Source organism: Puccinia triticina, chromosome 16A (assembly GCF_026914185.1).
Source record: "Puccinia triticina chromosome 16A, complete sequence".
Taxonomy (NCBI): domain Eukaryota; kingdom Fungi; phylum Basidiomycota; class Pucciniomycetes; order Pucciniales; family Pucciniaceae; genus Puccinia; species Puccinia triticina.
Window position 1 is genome coordinate 1931379 of NC_070573.1, and position 21103 is coordinate 1952481.

General features: G+C 47.8%; 6 protein-coding genes across 6 annotated transcripts; 3 read left to right on the forward strand and 3 right to left on the reverse strand.

The window, feature by feature from the left end:
• Positions 1-1700: 1700 nt before the first annotated feature.
• PtA15_16A205 (uncharacterized protein) lies at positions 1701-3704 on the forward strand (the record flags this gene model as incomplete). The annotated part of the gene is made up of 4 exons (XM_053163873.1): positions 1701-1772; positions 1863-2185; positions 2692-3488; positions 3577-3704. 4 exons carry the CDS (start codon positions 1701-1703, stop codon positions 3702-3704), a joined length of 1320 nt encoding a protein of 439 aa, XP_053027854.1.
• Positions 3705-4922: 1218 nt separating this feature from the next.
• On the reverse strand, positions 4923-5463 carry PtA15_16A206 (uncharacterized protein; the record flags this gene model as incomplete). The annotated part of the gene is made up of 4 exons (XM_053163874.1): positions 4923-4991; positions 5076-5201; positions 5283-5387; positions 5458-5463. 4 exons carry the CDS (start codon positions 5461-5463, stop codon positions 4923-4925), a joined length of 306 nt encoding a protein of 101 aa, XP_053027855.1.
• Positions 5464-6724: 1261 nt separating this feature from the next.
• On the reverse strand, positions 6725-8145 carry PtA15_16A207 (uncharacterized protein; the record flags this gene model as incomplete). Its single annotated transcript, XM_053163875.1, has 5 exons — positions 6725-6885; positions 6945-7084; positions 7311-7795; positions 7885-7895; positions 7977-8145. The coding sequence occupies 5 exons, from the start codon at positions 8143-8145 to the stop codon at positions 6725-6727; spliced, it is 966 nt and encodes a 321-aa protein (XP_053027856.1).
• A 355-nt stretch (positions 8146-8500) lies between these two features.
• Positions 8501-9508, forward strand: PtA15_16A208 (uncharacterized protein; the record flags this gene model as incomplete). The annotated part of the gene is made up of 5 exons (XM_053163876.1): positions 8501-8582; positions 8663-8735; positions 8804-8903; positions 8989-9363; positions 9446-9508. The coding sequence occupies 5 exons, from the start codon at positions 8501-8503 to the stop codon at positions 9506-9508; spliced, it is 693 nt and encodes a 230-aa protein (XP_053027857.1).
• Positions 9509-18412: 8904 nt separating this feature from the next.
• PtA15_16A209 (uncharacterized protein) lies at positions 18413-18702 on the reverse strand (the record flags this gene model as incomplete). The annotated part of the gene is made up of 2 exons (XM_053163877.1): positions 18413-18566; positions 18650-18702. 2 exons carry the CDS (start codon positions 18700-18702, stop codon positions 18413-18415), a joined length of 207 nt encoding a protein of 68 aa, XP_053027858.1.
• Positions 18703-19735: 1033 nt separating this feature from the next.
• PtA15_16A210 (uncharacterized protein) lies at positions 19736-20990 on the forward strand (the record flags this gene model as incomplete). The annotated part of the gene is made up of 5 exons (XM_053163879.1): positions 19736-19890; positions 19970-20003; positions 20074-20230; positions 20295-20527; positions 20871-20990. 5 exons carry the CDS (start codon positions 19736-19738, stop codon positions 20988-20990), a joined length of 699 nt encoding a protein of 232 aa, XP_053027859.1.
• Positions 20991-21103: the final 113 nt, after the last annotated feature.

Sequence of the window (21103 nt, forward strand, 5' to 3'; positions counted from 1 at the left end):
TGCGAGTGCAGTGATTACAGCGTTTGAGGAGCGGTGAAGGGTTGGGTGATGATGGGCAGCTTTTAGGCCGGGGTTCCGGGAGGATTAATAGAAGACGGCCGTGATGTGATGTTATGTAAGATATGACCAGTCACCACAGCAAAGTTGAGCGCCCAGGAGACGCAGGCCGATCAGTTCCTTTCAGCCGGGTTTCGAGCGGCGCATGTATGGACAGCACTGTGTCTCCGGGGGGTGGCCAAGGCTCCTGCCCCGGGCTGAGCCCTCCGTTGCTAGTCCTTCCTGACCGTCTCTCTCGTCCCCCCATCTCCCCTCTCCCATCTCCCATCTCGATCTGATGGGAGTGTGTGTGTGGGCCACAGTCTTGTTACTTAGATAAATATAATCCGACCGCGGTGGGTTGGAGATGCAGGTTTGGATGAAACCTTGTTGATTGCTGCCAGCGTTCGAAACTTTCCTCTTCTCTTCTTCATGTCCGATACTGATACTGATAGCGCTGCCGAGCTGGAAGCGGATGTTCGGCAGGCCAGCTGCTGGGTTTCCCTCCGCCTCCCCAGGGATGTCGCCTCCACTTTCCCCTGGCCGAATATTAAAAACCCACTCTCTCGATCTCCTCCTCCTCACTCTCCCCGGCACTGTACCCTCCCACCCCGGCACACAACATTCCACTCTCTTCCTCCTCCTTGACATCATCGCACACTTCTCTCGACTGGCCTCACACTGATCCATACACATACATACATACATAGACCGTAATTATTTACGTCATCCCTTTATAAACGTGTCCGGCCTCCAGCTGTCACCCAATCCATCTTCGCGTATTTCCTGCTCGTTTTCCACAAGAGCCTCTTCCTCTCGGCAGCAGTGCCCGGCCAGTTTTTCAATCCGACTCTCTTCTCCTCTTGGCCGATCACCAGTGCTCGTCGCGCTGAAAACATACATATTATATTCCTCCAGAAGCTTCACGATTGCCCACTCTCGAGGATATCACTCCACCCACCTCCCTACTCATCCTCATCCTCATCCTCATCCTCATCCTCTCCCTCTCCCTCTCTCGGCCTTGTCGATCTGCAGCAGCCAGATTCACTCGTCGGCAGATCTCCCAACCCTACCCAGGCCAGCCGAGACTGCACTACGGACCAAGAAAGAGGTGCCACCCACCAGGTACATACTATCCATACATCCGCCAGGGCTTGAAGCATATCGACTTTCCCTCCCCCTCCACCCCTCGCCCACCGATAACCGCAAGCTTCTAGTGTGAGCTCACTCCACCAAGCCCTCTCCTCGTTCTTCTTCTTCTTCGCTTGGCTGTAATTGTACATATACTCCACCCGCCGGCACCCTCATGCCCATCAGGCTTCTGTTCTTGCACGTGGCCCGGCAGAAGCTTCGATCCAAAGAGTATTCTGATAGCTTCGCGTGCCGACTGCTCTTCTGGCGGCTGATTGACACGGCCAAGTCATCTGACAGCGCAAATCTCTGGTTCTGTGGCTGTTTGTGATGGATATGTATCATTCCTGACGCCGTTTGAATGCCTCCCACCGCTGGCGGATGGATATAAATAAGTAAAGGCCGCAGGTGAATGTGCCCGATTAAACTGTAGATAACTGCTGGCTCCTTCTTCCTCCCTCGCTGCGCTGGGTCCCTTTCAATTTACTTTTGCGTCGATCTACCCTCGTCTTCTCCTAAAATCGTACGCGAACATGTCTGATCACCTCACCCTTCATCCTTGGCAGAACAACATGCAGTCCTTTGGCCTCACCAACCCAGCACTAGTGGCCTCCTCCAATCCCGACGAGGACCACCACCACCACCACCACCACCACCACCACCAGCACGCCTACCACCAGCACCACCAGAGCCAGAGCCAGCAGAACTACCAGTACCCCTTCGGCCAGCCGGACTTGAACTGCAGCAGCAATCCAAACCAGCTTCCACTCGACCCACCACCCCCACTGCTCGGCTACGAATTCCAGGTGCCCATCAACCTCTTCTCAAACCAACCACTGCCCAGCTTCTCTCCTGGCTCAGCATCCTCCTGCCGCTCCTCAAGCTCATCCAACCACTCCCTCTTCAACTCTCACCAGCAGCACCAACAACTCTCCGCAAATCACCCCCACTCACCACCCCCTCTCCATGCTTCCTATCTCACAAACTCTCTCGAACTCACTCAAACAGTCTCCTCAAAGTTTGTGTTTCTCATCCTCATCCTCTTCTTCTTCCTTGCGCTCTCTTTTTTCTGCCTCCCAAGATACGTATCAACAACAGAACCCGTCTGCCAAAATCACAATCTTCTAGATTTCATGATTGCAGATCATCATACATCTACCTCAGATTAGATTAGCTTCTTCTTCCTCGCATAAATAAGCCGAGCAACACCCTCGATATACTATTTACATAATACACACCACCGAGAGATCCCATTTCCCTCTCAGGTTTAACCTGCGCCCTCTTCCAGCACTTGCCCCCGGGCTTCTTGAATACTCATGTCGGAGTAAGTGTCAGTCGATATGTGACATACCTTGCAACGGCATCTATTCGCCTCCCTCGCCACCTTTCACCACGCAAAAGATGCAGGCGTTTGCAACCTCTCCCACTTGGAACTCTTTAGTTTCTTTCCCCCCCAAAAAAACAATGCCGTTGTTCAGTTTTCTGACTTGATTCTTGTTTTTTTTTTTTTTTTTGGCAAATTAGAGGACTCGACAGGAGCAGTTTACTCGGCTGTCATTCGCGAGACTCGCGTAGCGGATCGGTGAGCTCGGAGCCCAACAGCAACTGGCAAGTTCCCCAAGCGTTTGATATTCCCACAGACTCATTCGAGCTGCTCCGATGGGGTGGGGGTGAGGAAAGCCATTGGGAGCTGCCCAGGTTCGGAGATGACCGTGGACACGAGCGAAGTCGATCGGAGGGAGACATTGTCCCAAGCTCGCGCTTCCAACCAGCCGTCGATCAGTCTCTAGAACCAACGTTCGATCTCAGCGGCACCGGCACATGCGATTTCACCGCTGCTGGTCATGGGAATCAGACCGAGGTGAACGAACCAGGACGAAGAAAGAACGTGGCGAGGATGGGATGGCCGGGTGAGGATCAGGAGGCCGAGGAGGAGAACGACCGGTTTGATCCAACACGCTCCAAGTTTGTCTTGGACACCCTACCATCCACCGACCACAAGATCAATAATGGTCTCCAGCCTATCTGCTCGGTGACCACCGAAGGCCCAGTCTTGGCCTCCTTCGCCCTACCCCCGGACAACAACCAACATGATGTCAGGATGCTCTCTACCGACGACGAACCACTCAGCACGGCCAGGGCGTCTGATTTTAAGACTACCACCACCGGCTCGAAAACTGCCAAGCCTGCTTCTAACAAGAAGACTCCTAATCGGAATCCTAGGGTCGGTAACAACGGCGGCAGGTGTCGGAGACTCGCTCCCGCTAATCGAGAGTGTCCTCATTGTGGGGCTAAGTTTACACGGAACGATCGGCTTAATTGTCAGTCCTTCTTCTCCCCTTATCATACCATAAAACAAACGAACTCACTCGGGTTCCCTGCTTTGTTTCTTTGTATCGGATTTGCTAGATCATATTGATAGTATTCATGAACATAAGGAACCGAAGTTCAAGTGCGACATTGGTAACTGCTCCAGGGCTTTTCGTCAACGATCCGATCTCGTCCGCCATTCTCGACACGTCCATCACAAGATTTGAATATCATTTATCTCCTCCATTCCCCTCCAAAAAAAAAAAAAAAACGAACAACACACACAAAAAAATCGAAAAAAGCCCCAGTTCTGTGAATACACATACAAAAAAAAACTGTTTACACTCACACACATCGACGATTTGCTTTTTGAGATATTCTTTTTCCCGATTGCTTGTAGCTGATTATTCTCGTGTTCTGCCGATGACCTATATTATTCCACGATAGTTAACCCTCTTATTCTCCTATATATGCTTACATTTCACCTTGTTTTGTTTTCGGTCTTTGTGGTTTTGTTTATTTGAGGACCTGATGATGATCGACACTTCCTTCATATCCACCCTATCTTAGCTTGTACAACTACCATCGCTTTCAAACTTTGCTTCTTCATTTGACTTATAACTGCCCGTCTCCTCTCCTTATATATAAGCCGCGCTATCTTATCAGCTTAATCCCTACATACATCCTTCAAAGGTTTTGTTGTATATCGAACCCGAATCCCCTCTAAAATAACTCAACCTATCTGTGATGTATATGTACATAATTTGTATTACGAGTTCAGGTTACAGCTGTATATCTCCATCCACCATAATCCTACCTACTCTTTTGGTTCGTTTTTTTTTTCAAAAATTATTTGCAGATGTGCTTACAAAAATATACATTTATGTGTTTATACATTGGGATCCCGTTCGGTTGGTCCTGCAGGTTGCTTTTCTTTGCTTCTTTTGACGTTGAGGAATGCGAAGAAGCCGACACATATCACCACTTTTAAAGCTTACACCAACAGTCTTGTCCACATCTCTTCATATAACCAGTTAAATTTTTGTGGATGTTATTGTTCGTCAGATAAGAGTTTGGTTGCTGTGAAATGGACGCTTTTCTTCTTTCTTTTGATTGGTTGTGTTCACATGTTCCGCATGACGTCAGGGAGGGGAGGGAGTTAGGGAACGGAAGGTGAATGGGGTGAGGGGAGCGGACGAAGCATCCGACTTTGCCACCCTTGATTCCGTTTCCCGATGAGCATCTATCTCAGCAATTCGGCGAAAAATGGAGGCTCCTCACTGTCGTGATCCCTTTAACTGTCGCAAACTTGCGATCGATCGCCGATTGCAGGCTCTACTCGATCATGTCCTACCTGAAAGCCGGTAGTACTGCCCAAAATTAGTCCTTGAACTCCTGACTACATTCCAAGCTTTCACTTGTTCACGAGTGGAGACCTCTGGGTCTTATGGAGAACCTTCTCGCTTCTGTTTTTCTTGAATGTTTTGACTGATTTCCACCAATTCTGAAAATGGCTACGCAGAGAAGCAAGCCAAGATGAAGGGGCGAAGTTGAGTCAGAGGGCCTATCAAGGATGAAGGGACGCGCACCCGGCTCACCATACCCTGAGTCCATTGCCACATCGGTTCTACCATCCTAAAGTTAGGCCTGCTGTTCCCCGAGTTGGCCTGATCATAATCGGCGGCTTCGTTTCTAAGACTCAGGACCTCGATTCGGTCAGCGATCTTGGACAGCCGTTCACGGTCCCCGTTGGGGATTCGGCGTCAGGCATGGGTCACTGTCTTACCTGGGAAAGACAAACGGACTGAGAAGAGCCACTGTTTCTGCTGGGTCCAACAGGGCCGAACTCCGCGTACATAGATGTTGTCCGGCGTCACTTCGGTCAAGATGAGTTTATGAGATGAGTTGATCTAAGAATAACATGACTTCAATTGCGATCAGTTTTTTATCAGGCTAGATTGATGGATGTTGGTGATTTACCTCCATGCTTCGCAATTTTGGATGTATTCGAACTGAGGCAAGAGGTGGTTTCAAGGCGTGCTTGCCAATTGATCAAGTAGCCCTAAGTAAACCATTGCCATGTTGGATTTGCGATGCTTGTCCGCGAACTCGTTCACATTAGGTGAGTGTATGCTTCGTCGTCATGCTTATTGAAGTGATCGGAACCACAGCCAGTTCATACGTATGTTGGGCCGGAAGTGAAGTTTTCACTGATCCACGAGCGCAAAGAGAATTTCTGATACCTGAAATATATTTTAAAGTCAACCTCAGCAAAAACAACGGAAAAAAGCTAGATGGCATACCTCCTTGACAATAGGGAGTCAACCGCCATGATGAACAGCGATTCCACGTGCGAGTAAGTTGGATAATCTGTGGAAGCTTCTTATCGGTACCTACGGGTCAACTCGTTTTGGAAGACTTGAGCACTGCGTTTTGAAGCCCGACAGTGATTCGGAGTTGATAAACACCCGCAATTTACCATCGACTCTGGTCAAGTTCCGGCGCCGCCCAATCACGATATGAATCTCCCTCTGTTCTTTCGCCAAACTAACAATCAAACTCAGTTCTGTGGCAATCCGACAATTTTTGAAAAAAAAAAAGTGTGGATTGTAAATTACCTAGTCATGTGGCGACGTGTAAGGGCAACGTCGTATTCTGCCACCGCCGTTTTCCTGGGCAGCTACCAAGACGGGAGTTTCCCGTTTCGAGGTGATAGATCTCTTCCTCGTCGCCATTCGTTGTTCGATCAGGAAAGAAAGAAGGAGTCCTCGGAGAATGGAAAGTGGAAATTAGAGTGACCAGATGTGTCGTTGGCTGGTTGTCGGATCACAGATGAGGATGAGAAATGAGTCGAGTGATTGCGCATGAAGGGTTGAGTCTAAGAAACGATCAGAACTCACTAGTTTCCATCTCATCCCGATGGGTGATTTGGGTTGACAATCGTGATGGGAATGCGTTCAACTCAGCTATTTACATACATGGGTTCAGCCGATTGCCGCCTCCTTCGGTTTTCCTCTCAGGATCACTTGACTTGCTCATCTCGGTTTCAAAGCCGATCCAACAGATCAACGACTTTTGCCGCTAGTCTGGATGTGCCTCAAATTCCAAGTGTTTTTCTCTCATAAAAGTTCAAGCAGGCCCCATTTTACCAGAAATTTATGGTGTATCAAACAAATAATAACGGCATAAAAAGGACCACGTTGAGTTCAACTGAGGATGGCAACAATGAGAGAAGAGGAGACAAGAGCTAGTATCGGGGGGGTTCTTTGTATCCCTTCCGTTTGGTGGTTTTCCCGAGATGATCCAAGACGGCAAAGTTATGGTGGCCACCACCGTAGATTTTCTTGTTGAGTTGGGCACTGGTTGCGTCAGCATGCTCATCAATCGTACGCTGAAAGAATGTTTCGACTGAAAGAAAGATATCTGTCAGTCAGCTGGATGCGAGTCAAAAAAAAAGCAGTACTCACAATCTTCATCGGCTTTTTTGTATCTGGTTGAGAGTTTATCCCAGCATTTTTGGAGGTAGGTTGCGTTGAAAACATAGAATTCGACATCTTTCCACAAAAAGCTGCCCGCACGTTTGCCTTGAAAGTTTCTTTCTTGAAGCCTATGATTGCAAGTAGAAGATAAGAAAGTAAGCAAAATCTGATAGAAAAACAGTCAAAAATTAAAGTACTCACTTCTTGATCAGGGTAAGCCAATCACCAAGAAAAAACTGTGGGAAGTAGCCCGAATTCTGAATTCTCACATGCAGACAACGCCTGGAAAGAAAGACAAGAAAATTTATAAACCCACAAGCTAGCATAGCAAGGATGAAAATAATGAAAACTTACCATCTTTTTTGACATTGCAAAGCATTCCTGTTGAAAGAAGGATCCTCTCCTTTGCAATACTCTGCAATTTGAGACCAGATCACCCTCTCGTGGTCCCGTTTACCATCCATCAAGACAAAACGTTCCTGGTTGAGAGCCTTGATCAGAGTCACATCTTCTTCTTCGGTCCAAATTGCACGTTCAGCAACCCCGTCTGGATTCTGGCACAGCTCCTGCAGTTTTTTGACAATTGATTCATCTTTTCTCATTGGCAACTTGGCCGACAGATTCGAAATCAGTTGAGACGCTGTTCGTGGCTGGGAAAGATTGAGCCAGAGGTGGCTGCTTGTGATCTTCTCAGAGACACAGAACTTTTCTATTTCCCCCAAGATAACAGCCCTTTCCGCTTTCGAGTAGCAACCCATACCGGTTGATTTGGGTTCCTTTGGGGCCGGTCGAGCTTTCCGTCGAGCTTTCGCAGGTTCTGTCTCTTTGGTTACAGGAGTCTGGAAAGGAGAAAGAAAGAAGAAAGAAGAAAAAGAAAGTCAGCAAGCAGTTATCTTGTAGCTGTGGATCATGACTAGTTTCTGCTTACATGCCCTGCATCTGTGAGTTTTTTTTTTAATTTATCTCCTATTTTTTTATTTTTGAAGTGGATCTGGTCGAGCTCCTTAGCGTACTGCTTACAGACTTCAATTTTCTTCAGGAGGTAAGCCCCTTCGGATTTACTCTTTTCGATCTCGGCCCTCGATGTGATTATTAGCTTCCGTGTCGCCTGGATTTGTTTGGCTAGTTCCCAGAATGACTCCTTGGATCCATTATCCGTATCGTCCGGTCCAGCGCTCGGTGTGGCCATCGTGGGTGGGGAGTGGTGGGCTGAGGGTTTGCTGGCGAGCTACTGAGACTGGCTGGGCTGTGTTTGAGTAAGAGAGCGAGTGATCAGCGCTTACGCATGCTGCAAGCGAAGAAAGGCCATGCTTCTTACGATGGATAGCTGGCTGGTTGCTTCGTCCGTCGCTTCGAATTTCGGAGGAAGACAAGGTTCGGTCGGGTTGGAGGCTGGAGATCGCTGCGCCTGGCCGTGCGCGGCAGCCACCCAACTCCGACCGACTTCCAGGGTGGGTGGACAAACTCCACATTTGGAGTATGGCTGCGTGATGTGGCGGGTGAGTACAAGGGCAAGGATCCAGGCATCAACAGATCCGGACACGATGATCCTCTGTGCGCTGGTGGCCTACGGCACCAAAATCCTCACCGAACACACCATCGACTCCACCAAGAACTTCTCCAAAGGTCCGTCTCCCCCGCCTGCCGAGCCCGGAACACACTGACTACACACTCAACACCCCGTTCTGTCTTTCGAACATGTCCAGCCAGCTCTACGATCTTGTCCAAAATCCCGCCGAATGACTCCCGTCTCACTTACGCTGCAGACGACTATCTCTTGTACGTCGCCCCTCAGACTACACGGGCACCATAGACCATCGATCCTGATATATCGACATATGCCCTAGCCATTACATCAAGACCCACGATGTCGTCTTCATGTGCATGTCCGAGGAGTCTCTGGGCCGCAAAATCCCTTTCACCTTCCTGAACGACTTGCAGCGCAAAGTATGTCTTCCTATCGTGCACAATCTCCGAAATCAGTGTGAATATCTACCGAGCCGATCGATTCTCTGATACCCACTCCACACAGTTCTTCAACCAGTACTCTCGATCTGACCTCCCCTCGACACCACCCTACGGACTGACGGCGTTCAACACCGAACTAGTCGGTCTGCTGACCAGCTACAACCTCCAAGCAGCCGACCCGAGTCAATCCCATCTGCAACCCTCGGGATCCAACCAACAGATCAATCTGGCCCGATCCGAGCTCGCCAACGTCAAGGATATCATGATTAAGAACGTCGGCGAAATCCTGAACAGGGGCGAGCGCATCGAACTCTTGCTCGACAAGACCGACAACCTCAGCGCCCAATCGAGCGCTTTCCGCAAGCGCAGCCAAGTCCTCAGGCGTAAGATGTGGTGGAAGAACACCAGAATGATCGCCCTCAGTGCTCTCGTCGTTGTCGTGAGTCCCACCTACCATCCCTTTCTCTCGCTTTCCATCCTACATCTTGCTAAATCTTTTTTTTTTTTTTTTTTTTTTTCAGATGATTATCTATATCCTTCTCGCTCAAGCTTGTGGGGCCAGTCTATCGCACTGTAGTCCATAACCTCATCACAGCTCTGAATATCAGTATCACATCAGTCCTTGAACGTCGCCCTTTTGTCGTAACCTGCCTGTCTCACACACTCGCAGTTGAGCGATCCAATATAGCATGATCACATCCTCGTTGCAGCCAGCCTAGTTGGGATGCTCGATTGATCATCCTCAACTGACCTACATTATCGTCCTCTTGTCATTACTAGCCTATTCCTCTCATCTCCTGCCTGATTCACCCTTTATATATTGCTACAACAACTTATTTAGCAGGACTTCTGACTGACAAAACGAAAACCCATATGCCAATATTGTATTCCACCCAACCTGTCCCTTGAACTTTCCTCCTCGTTTTGAAACCCGTGCAATATAAACATACTATGTACATGTGTAACCTATTGGCTCAAAAGAGCAGAACAAATCAGATACTTGTGTCTCGGATAAGATTGCAACAGACTCGCATCGGAGCAGCCAATAATACCCGGCCGCGGCATCCTCCGCTCCCAGTGGCAGGAGCAGGAAACACTCAGTTCCCCCGCCAACGAGGACAAAGGTCGGAGGAAACAGTGTGTCTCTGACCCGAACACTCATAAATTAGTGGTTTAACATTAAGCGGACCGACAGGAACACCACAAAAAAAAATTGGCAGCATTTCCCCCAGTTGTAAAATAAAATTACAGGTACAATATGACCTGGACCACTTGGCTCTTTAAGCAATTGGCGCCGAGCAAGAGCCAAGTGGTGAACTCAACTACCCCAGACGCCGTATCCTTTTATACTTTTCCCCCCAACCTCAACTGACCACGACTTTCGCCTCGCCTTATTCCTTTTCCGACCCTATTATGTTTCTCAACATCAAGTTACTATTTTCCCCTCCATTGTCTGTGTGCGTTGCAAGAATGTGAAGCTGATGATGTCCTCCAAATCCGGAAAGCTGAGACTATTTCTGTTTCCCGGGTTGGTATGCTATTCCTTCCGAGGCCTACACGTTGCCGGAATACTACCAATTCCGGGATCCTGAGACAGTGTCCCGGGCTACAATGTCTCTCCGGGCCCCGCAATTTCCAGAATAAGATGTTCGCCAATTCCGGGAAGCTGAGACCGTGTCCCAGAATAGATGTGCCAATATTGATACCAACATTATGTCTTGTTTCCAGTCCGTTGGGTTGAAGCTTTCCTGTAAAGATCAATTCCTGATGGAGATGTTTGATGGAGCGCAAGATATTTTCGACTTCGCCGCGATCAGTGCCCGCTTGGAGAAGAATGAAATGATGTTTACTCCGGAGCAGCGAGTCTTCTTCAATGGTGTGATGTATGCGGTCAATAACCAAGTGCCACAAACATTCTACTTGGATGGACCTGGCGGGACCGGTAAAACTTTTCTTCTCGATAGTTTAATTGATGGTTTGACAATCAACTAGAAGAAATGTGTGCTTGTTACATCGACGGGGGTGGCAGCGCTCCTGCTCAACGGAGGTCAAACGGCTCACTCTGCTTTCAAGCTCCCATTAACAATTAACAATGAGACCTTGTGCAGCATTGATGCCTCGACAAAATGCGGTCGTGAGATGATCACAGCCGACATCATTTTTTGGGACGAGATTGTGACGATGCACCTCCAAGCTATCCAAGCCGTCGACATATCACTGCAACTGTTGACAAATAATCCACACCCGTTTGGGGGAAAGTGTGTTGTTTTTCTGGGTGACCTTTGTCAAACTCTTCCCGTCGTTGGGTTGGAAGAGTGTCCGCGGTCTTGTCACGCCACTCTAAAATCTTTGTCCTTATGGGGAGCAGTCAAAAAGCACGCTTTAAACCTTAACATCAAACATAGCAACACTTGAGCTCCTGAATAGCTCCCATGACACCTCAACTTTTGTTGACATCTCACCACCCCACATGCACACACCCCCAAACCCCCAACCACTACTGCACTTGGGGCTTGGTGAAAGCCAAGTTTAGCTCCCGCCCGGTGGATGCCGCAGTAGGTTTAGCACCGCGGAAAGCTCCCGTGGTGAAGTTGCTCTAAGGCCTTTATGAACAACTTAAAAATTTAGAAGTTGTTCTGATTGCCAAGTAACACGGACAGTTTATTTATTTTTTAATCCAAGTTGTTCTTAAAGGCCTTGAAATGGCTTTTGAAATTCTATTGTGATCCCCCCTATTATACCCCATTTCTAATAAGCATGTCAAATATGGCACACTATTCAAAACACACAAAACTTGCAATATGAATAAAATTGTTTTTTGGCCTAATCTTTTGTAAGTAGACTGTCAAGTCAGGGTGGGTTTGGGTCAAAAACGGCATCCAACCCCAACCTGATGTTTATGCCAGGTTGGGCTGGGGAAGATTTGCAGATATGCTGCCCAAACCCAACCCACTGTGATCCTAGGTTGGGTTGGGTTGGTTTTGGGTCATGAGATAACCCAAAAGGTCTTGGTTCAGCCCAACTTATTAAGTGTTACCATTGCACCAACCCCAACTTCACTGTTGGAAGTGTCACAGTTGGGTTCTTGGGCAACCCAATTAGAGAATAGCCTGCCCAAAACCAACCCAAAATTTTCACCAGTTGGGTTGGGTTCTAACTTAACACAAGTCCCCCCTGGTGGGAGGCTTGCTGTGGCTGGCCACAAAGCCGCCCCTCCCGCAGGCAGGGACTTGTGTGTAATGTCAAAAGATTTTGGCTGGGGAAGAAATCACCAATGGCTGGAGGGAAACAGTAAGGCTCAGCCAGCCTCCCCCTCAGGTCCTGTGTACCTGCCTCAGAGCCAAAAGATACTTCTGGACCTCAGCTTTCATTTGGCACTGGTCTCATCTCCTCAATCCAAACCATTTGCACTGTACTAATGTTTTAAAAATAAAAAAACCTGAAGAAATGTAAACAAGGATGTGCAACCAGCATGCCTGGTGGATCCTGGATCCGCAAACCCGTAGATATCTGCAGATCCTAAAAATTTAGCAACAGGAAAGATAAACTGTCACTAGACTACATGGGACATCAGCCTAAGTCCACTGAGCTACACACCAGTTGCACAGTTGACTGCATAGACAGCCCCCTGTAGGAAGAAAAGGGGCCATTTTAGCCTAGTTGTTGTAGCACCACATCTGGAAGAAAGTGACAGCCATTGTTGTTTGATGTCACCTGATGTCTGGTGACAATTGATTTTTCCTGGTGTATAGCCACTCAAGTGTTGCATTTTGTTGTAGATAGGAAATTCAATTGTGCATATTTTACAGGAAATTCAAAAACGGATCTTCAGAGCAATGCAATATCCTTCAGGATTCCTTTGACCTTCAAAGCGGACTCCTTCAATCATTTTTGGAGCTTTTTGCTCAAAAATTTGGGTCATGAGGGTGTGCATCAGCACTGCCAATGAATCTGTCTATTCAGTCTTTTTTGTACATATCTTGCTGATTTTCAAATAATTTGTTAGTGATTTTGGGGTTGAATATCCTTCCTTTCCCTGCCAGATTTCACAAAGTAGGTGTAAGCCTCTCCTGCAGAGAGCCCTCTGGGCAGGGTCCCCTTGACCCTCTGTTTGAGAGGCTTAGTTAAGCTAGGGTTGGGTTGGGTTTGGGTCATGTCATTTTCTTTGAAATTGTGCCCAAACCCAATAGATCTTGGGTTGGCCCAACCCATTTATAAAACATGAAAATCATTGCAGCTTATTCATTTTTTTCAAATTGTTTATAATTACAGGTTTGGCCCCTCATCAATGATACAACCTTTTCAACCTGGTGTGAAGCCCCCCCCCCCCCCCCCCTAATGTTGGGATTTCACACAAATCATCATGGGGTCACATGAACCCCACACACCCAGTACTCAGGGTGCAAATGGGTTGGGCCAACCCAAAACCAACCCAAGACCCGTTGGGTTTTGGTTTGGGTTTGGGCACGTTTTTAAAGAAAATGACATGACCCAAACCTGACCCAACCCAACTTGTAAAATCATTGGGTCGGGTTCAGGAAGCCTATTTTCCAATTGGGTCAGCCTGAAACCCAACTATGACGCCTCCAACAGTCAAGTTGGGGGCTTTTGCTGCCCAATAGGTTGGTTCAACCCAAGACCCAAAATAGTATGACATTGGGTTGGGTTTGGGCAGCATATTTCAAAATCTGCTCCGACCCAACCTGACCCATGCTAAATGTTGGGTCAAGTTTGGGTGCTGTTTTTCAACCCAAACCCAACCCGTTTACACCCTGATGGCCAGTACTTCCACACCACCACCCTCCTCCCTAGTCAGCAGAGAGTTTCTCTCTCTTGACTAGGCAAGTGTTTTTCTCAATTCCTTTTCCTTCCCTTCTTTGAACTATGTTGCACTTGGTTGTAGATAGGACTAACAAGAGAGTTGCTCTCTCCCAACTTGGTTGAAATCTATAGCCCCCCACCATTTGGACCTGGAAACCCCCATTGGCTTCTAGCCCTTTCCCCTTTGTGCATTTTCAAGCTATCCAACACTGAGGGTCCCTTGAACCCTCCCAGTTGGCACAAAACACATAACACACATACTACATACAACCTGGCTGGGTCCTCCTGACCAGTGATATCAGCTTTTAGACCAAGAATCAGATGAATTCCTCTGAGTTACACTTGGCAACAATGGGCCTATACTATACTCTACAATAACCAAGCCTTTCTGTTATAGTATAGGTCTGGTTGTACCACCCTGTACTAATAACTGTACTAGTATTGGCCCTTGGTCCAAGTGGCCTGTATAGTATGCTGTTTTTTTTTCTGAAACAAAAAATACAGGTATAGTAACTTTTTTTTCCCCTGGTTACCACAATAACGCACTTAACCAGGTGTAAACATAAGGCAATGAAATGTGGGCTCCTGATGATTGTACAGGCAAACCATTCCACTTACCTGGTCCTTGCACTAATAGCACGGGGTTATTTAGGAACACCGGTTAGCTCTTGTTCTCTGCGGCTGCAGATGTGGTAGTTTGTTCCCTTCAACTATTTCACAATCCGTCAGCAGCCTTATGTGGCTTTGTGAGGATTTTCCCCTCTCAGGGGACTTTGCTGAGGCCTGAAAGGCTTTGGGTGCTCTGATCCCCAAGCCCAAGAAATAGATAAATTTTCATCCCCACCAAGTAGTGGTACTGGCCACATCTGGCCAGTATAGAATCAAGATTTTTTTTTGTTTCTTCCTTCATTTGGATATAGTATTCTCCAAAAAGAAAAAATCCTCATGTAATTGGATATAGTATTAAAAATCCATTACTGAAAATGGAGGCCCCGTTTGGAGCCAATATAAATACAGGTGATATAATCATTTGTAAATTCAATAAAAAATACAAAAATCAACATAAAGAATCCAATTCTTTTTGTAGGAAACCTACAGTACTGGTCTCATCAACTATGAAGTCAGATTTAACTGATTCAGCCATCTTCAGCACCATAATACAATTATATTGCTTTGTTTTGGTCAAAAGCAATATAATGGTACTACAGTACTAAATATGGCTGAATCAGTTGAATCTGACTTCATAATTGAAGAGACCAGTATTGTAGGCTGCCTAGAAAAAATATTTGGAGGCTTTATGTTGAATTTTGTAGTTTTCATTGAATTAACCAATGATTATATCACCTATATTTATATTGGCTCCAAACGAAGCTGGAAATAACAGTACTGTTATTGGACCAAAAAAATATGATAACAATACTATACCAATATCTCATGTATAGTAAAGGCCCATTGTTGCACTTGGAAACATGGTAAGACTGTACGGGATGGCTTCCTCCTGCCAAGGCTGTGGTTGTGCAGTCTTGCAAACAGGAGGGAACAGAATTTTGTGGGGGTAATGAAGAGCCTCTCTATTTTTTCCTTGATAAAAATTTCAAAAAAGAATGCCATTTTTTGGGGGGAATTCATAGTGTACAGAGTTTATTTCTGAAGACATGCAATTGTGCCAAGATCCCTGCAGTGTGAAAAGAGGTTTTTCTAGTATTTTGCAGTGCAGAAAGGAAGTCCAAAAAGTGTAGTGAAAGAAGATTTAGCAGAGGAATCACCACTCAAGCAGTGCATATAGTGCCAGATGCAAGTTCTACAACCCAGATGCAAAAATTCAAAGGAGCTCCAAATTGACTCCTGAGGTGGGATGTTGTGGTCAGGTCAAACTGGCTTTTTGAAGGGACTCCAAAGTGGGATCCCAGAGTCCTTTGAATCCATTTTGGAGTTTCTCCAAGGTGGATATCCGCTTTGAGTTGTGTCCAAAGTGCACTTTGGAGAGCATCCAACACACAGTTGGAAAATCTCTGGAGTAACCTTGAATAACATTTGAATTCTAACAACTTCAAATGTCATTTGATAGAGGAATTACACTGAGTTTGAATCTGATTTGAGTAGGACCCTTCCGGGCTTGCTTGTTTCTTTAAATGCTCCTCAGCCTGGCCCACCCCCACGCATTGGGGACTCATCCAGACCAGCTTATTTTCTCAATTGCTACTTGGTTTTGTACATATATGGTTTTTGTATTCAATCTAATCAATAATAATGAAAAACACTTTACAAAATATGTTCATGGGCTTTCTGATAAATGAATCATGTATCTTACATAGACTAGGGAGAGAGGAGGGGGGGAGAGAAGACAGAAAGGGGAGTGAGGGAGCTGAGAACGGCTTACAGATATCTTTGCGGTGTAAGACTCAAAAGTGGTTGTGAAACCCTTTTGCTGAATGGAGAAGGGTATGAAGGAGTTGCAAGCTCTGCCCTTCTATACTACCAGCTACAAGACCCACCAAGCTCCGCTTGGCAAGTTTTAATAAGGTGATAGGAGTGGTATGCTCAAGATGAGTTTGTTCAAGACACAATATAAGGTTGTATTGCTATTTAAGGGTTGTTATGAGTGTAGTAGTAAGTTGTAAGTGTTGTGAGTATAGGTGGTGAGTGAATCACTGATGAGTAATAAACCAAGGAACAAAAATGGGGAGGGGAGAGAGCTCCTTATATAGACAAATGTGAGGGATTTTTGCTCCAGGGGGGGCTGTGCAAATACAGGAGTGGCTGTGTACAATTTATGCAAGGGGTGCGTGCATGAGTGAGGATGTGCTTAATTTATGCAAGGAGGTGCATAAATGAGGCGGGGAACAATGGGGTTGCAGGGCACAGCTGCAGGGGCAGTGCTACATGATTTAATGCGGATGGCAAACAAATACAAACTAATATATGCAGTGGAGCTAGAGTGGAGCAGGGAACATATGGGTGTGTATGTGTATAGTGAGGGAAAGGTGACTTGAGATGCGTGACAGGGGTTTGATGAGATGCTACAGGTTGTCCAAAGGGCTGACTTCCAGTGTAGTGGGGCTCTGGTTTTGCTTCCAGTGGGGACTAGGGGGTACTTGGGCTGTAGTTTCCTTTTCTGGGGTCCATATGGTTGTACTGTGAGGCATTCTATGACTAATTACGCAAATGAGAGAAAAACTTTTGATTTTTCCCATTTTGTATACCACAGCGGTAGCTAGTACTGCACAGTACTTGATTGCGACCTAGGTAGGTATCCTTTTCTCACCAGGAGAGAACAAAACTTCAAAAGAATGGGCTATAAATTAAAGCTGTGAAACCAGAACCAGCAGTTAGTATGATGGGGATAAGGAGCAGGGTTTTTGAAGAGATGGTGGGAGGAGGATCTTCAAAAAGGCATTGAGGAACGGGGTGCTGGGAAAGGAGACTGACCTTTGTTGGATTTGAGTTTTTAGTATCTCAACTCTGCAACATTGGCTCTCTTGAGATAGAGGGGTAGATGGATGAACAAAGGAGAGAGTGGAGGTCAGTATGGTTGTTGGAAAAGAAGGAGAGGAGAGAACCTAACTTGACAAGAGTCTTGGAGTCACTAAACTTGGTAATTGAGCAGATCTGCCAGAACTGGATGATGGTGTCTGCAGTGTCTTTGGAATTCTGGGCGCTGCTCTGGCCTTGACGTAGACACCTGCTTGGGCCAGGCTTGCGATCAAGCGGGGCCTTAATCTTACCCACTGATGTAGATAATCAAGAGCCAAATTTTGTGGGATTCACATCCATTGCAGTCATAGGCAGTCATCATCTCACAATCTGCACCAGTCACTATCACATGCCCAAAATCAAGACTGCATATGTGGGTTAGCAGACTGGCCCATTGGCAATATTGAACTTAGCTTATAGCCAGAGTATCTGAATTATGTGAAAGTTTGTAAGGAGACCCAGTTGAGCAGAACTTTTAGGAAGTCAAAAAGAAAAATGCACTCCTGGGTGCTTTATGAAGCACTCAACTTAGAAAAGCTCATCTCTGATATTTTGAAAACAGTTCTGTTATTGTGTTGAGATAATTGGACAATCCAGCTGGCTCATGACCAGGGGGGACTTGTGTCAAGTTAGGCTACAGATGATCACATACCACTGAGGCAAGCTGTCCATGCTGATAATCAGTGATAAGTGATTGTATCTGTCAAGTCCTGAATCTTGGCCCAGTCTGTGGACGTTTGATTGAGGGAAAGGAGCAAGGTGACCATGGATAGCTCAGTCACACCGATGAATTTTGGCTCTCAAACGTATTCTCTGCCTGGCCAATTTTGGAGATGTATCTGGAAGATTCAGTGACACTACCCGCTCATTGGACCTGCTACGTCACATGTATGTAGATAAGCCAGCTTGATTGCTCTTCGTGGTCTGTCTACATAGGCGACTTCTACGTGCAGTTTTTTTTTATGTGCGCACACTGCAATAAGCAGGGAAGAAAGAACAGAGATGCAGCTCCGGCCTGATCTGGGGAGACAAAAGCAAAACCAGAAATATTTATGTACTCAAAGGCCTGATATCGTATCACCAGTGAGGTGTGTCATTGGATTGAAACATTGGGCATGGGGCCATGTGATGATGGCAATCCAGTTGATCCCCAGGACTGAGTCGACCGGGATCTCCGGCTAGCGCGGTTCCGATTATTCTCGGCGGCCTTGGTGGATGAGGCCGGGGTCGGATCGGGGAGGATGATCGAGGGGAACTAGCTGAGGATGTGCTCGACTGATCTGATCAGTGTTCAGCGGGCGGCCGAGCTGGATCGTCCTGGCCGAGGACGGCGCCCATCGACCCGGCCTAGTCGGCCCGAGTATAAAAAACCCAGCACACCCCCCCCACCTATTTACACCACCCCCACCGCCCACTAGAAACGAGCCGACTCCCCTGGCCGTCGACTGAGCCCATCCACGCCGAACACATTTGATAACGACATCTTCGCAATGTGGGTGCCCCAACAGTCTCTCATGGCCCGTGCCCCTTCATTCAGTTTCCTCCTCCCCCTGTCTGCAAGCAAGCTTTTCGATCCAAGGCTGCCTCCTGATAGCAGTACATTGTACATATCTCTTGGTAATGGTGCAGCAGCCGGCGCGGTGTATCCTGTATAGAACATCTCCGGCTTGGAAGAAGCACTATCGATTGCGTGAAGCTTGTCCCTTGGTGTTGACTCTCTGACTGGTTTCAGCTCATGTACTTCAAAAGAAGCCGCCCATTCAGAGCTCGTCATCCATCAGTATCACCTCGAGCACTGTCTCGCTGTCTTCTTCTTCCTCCACCTTCCACCACCCTCAGTCTCACAATAAAAAACCCCCGCAGCTGACACACTGACACCCACTTAAACTCTGCCTCCGCCCGATCGCTTCCAGCTCAACCCCAACACACCTGCCTTCTTGAACCACATATATCCACTGTGCCCCTTTGACCCCCGTCCAGCCATTCCACCCTTGTCTGCCTGCTCGTGAGTCGCTCTTGACCAGCCCTCTGCTCCCCCCAATCAAGAAGGAAAAAAAAAAAAAAAACAGACTAACCGACATTTCTTATACAGCTCCTCTACCGATAGTGATACACAGATTCGCCTGGTCAAGTCACTTGGACACTCGATGTGCGTGTACACCTCCAATTTAATCTCCTCGTTCTCCTCCTTTCGTGGCCCGGTGCAGGCCAGATGTGTGCCGCAGAGGGCTGCATGTCCCCTCCTGCGCTGAGCGCCATGGTTTAGTGATACAGCCCAATAATATGTACATAAATATACACCAAGCCCTGGCCAACTCCTGCTGACTCCCGACCATTTCTTCTTCCCCCTCGCCCATCTTCCCCCCATCCACCGCCTGTCTCGCTCGCTGTTTCCACCACTCCCAGACACTCCTTAACACTCCCAATACACTTACTCCCCCCCCGCTTCCTGCTCAGCTTAGTCCAGCCGCTCCCAACCTTAACCACTCCATACACCCCACCCACCCACATACACCATGTTCTCCGGAAACTCTGCCCTCTTCGCTGTCGTCTTGAGCAGCCTCTCGCTTGCTCACTCTGCTTCCGCCGAGGCCCCCAAGCCCGCCGGCCCTGCCATCCCCCAATGTGCGGCCAACTGCATGTCGATCAAGATCAAGGAAGCTGCTGTCTGGTCAGTCTCCACCATCCTCTCTCTCTCTCATCCAGCGACCTCACCCGCTGACTATCCCGATCGATCGCTTCTCTACCAGGTTCGGCGCTAGCCAAGTTAGCGAGTACTGCAAGGTAAGACAGCTTTCAGCCAGTTCTGAACCCTTCTAACCCCCGCTGACGTCTACGTCTGGACCCTGACTAGCACCCCGAGTTCTTGCTCGCATACAACACCTGTCTTCATGACAACTGCAAACCCGAGGAGATCGACGCTGGCAAACAAGCCGGTCTCTCGGCCTGTCCCGGCGCCCCAACCAATGGTGCCCCAGCCGGACCACCAGGCGGCAACTCCACTGCTGCTGGTACGTCCTGCCCCTCCATGTGTCTATCGACCAAAGCACTAACCATTCCGTGATGATCGAGCAGGAGATGTCAACAACAGTACTGCCCACCTCTCCGGCCCAGCCGACGCCCCCGGGGGTGCCAACTCCACCCTCGTGCCTGCCAAGGGCGGCTCGAACCCCGGCCAGGCAGTCAACACGCCCAACACCCCCGGCGGACTCAACGGCGCCCTCCCTCCTTCGGGCGCCAACGCTACCAACACCACCACTAGCGCCCCTAGCCGCTTCTCCGGTGCCGTCGGATCCGCCGCCGCTAACGTATGTCCCCCCTCTCCTCCGCTCACATCGATCCACATGAACCAGTACTGATCCTCCTTCGTTCACAGGCTTCCTCCCAAGCCGGCGATGCCAGCGCTATCTCCTCCTCCACCACCATCCTATTCACCGCTCTCTCCTCCTGCGCACTCTCCCTCTTCCTCTAGTCTCTTCCCTCTCTCTCTCTCTCTCTCCCTCTATCTTATTATAGTCCTCTCACCGCTCGCCCTCTTCTGCCTTTCGAATTCCTCTTGTCTTTATTCCTCGGTGGTTTTCTTTAGAGTCCTCACGACATTCGATATATCCCTAAAAAAAGAAGAAAAAAAGTCAAAATATTTATATCTAGGTTTTCGTTCCGAAAACAATCACGTTGGTCACTCACGACTCCCTCTCCTCCCAATCTCCTTCTCCTTATAAACTATTGGACCCTCACCCTCCACCTACTCCTCCGCCCAGAAAAAGATAAAAAAAGCCCTGTTGTTTCCCTTTTTTGGTTTTTTTTTTTTTGGATATCTTGAGACACCAAATCTTTGTCTTGATGTTTTTTTTGATGATGATGAAAAGAGAAAGCGCAAAAAA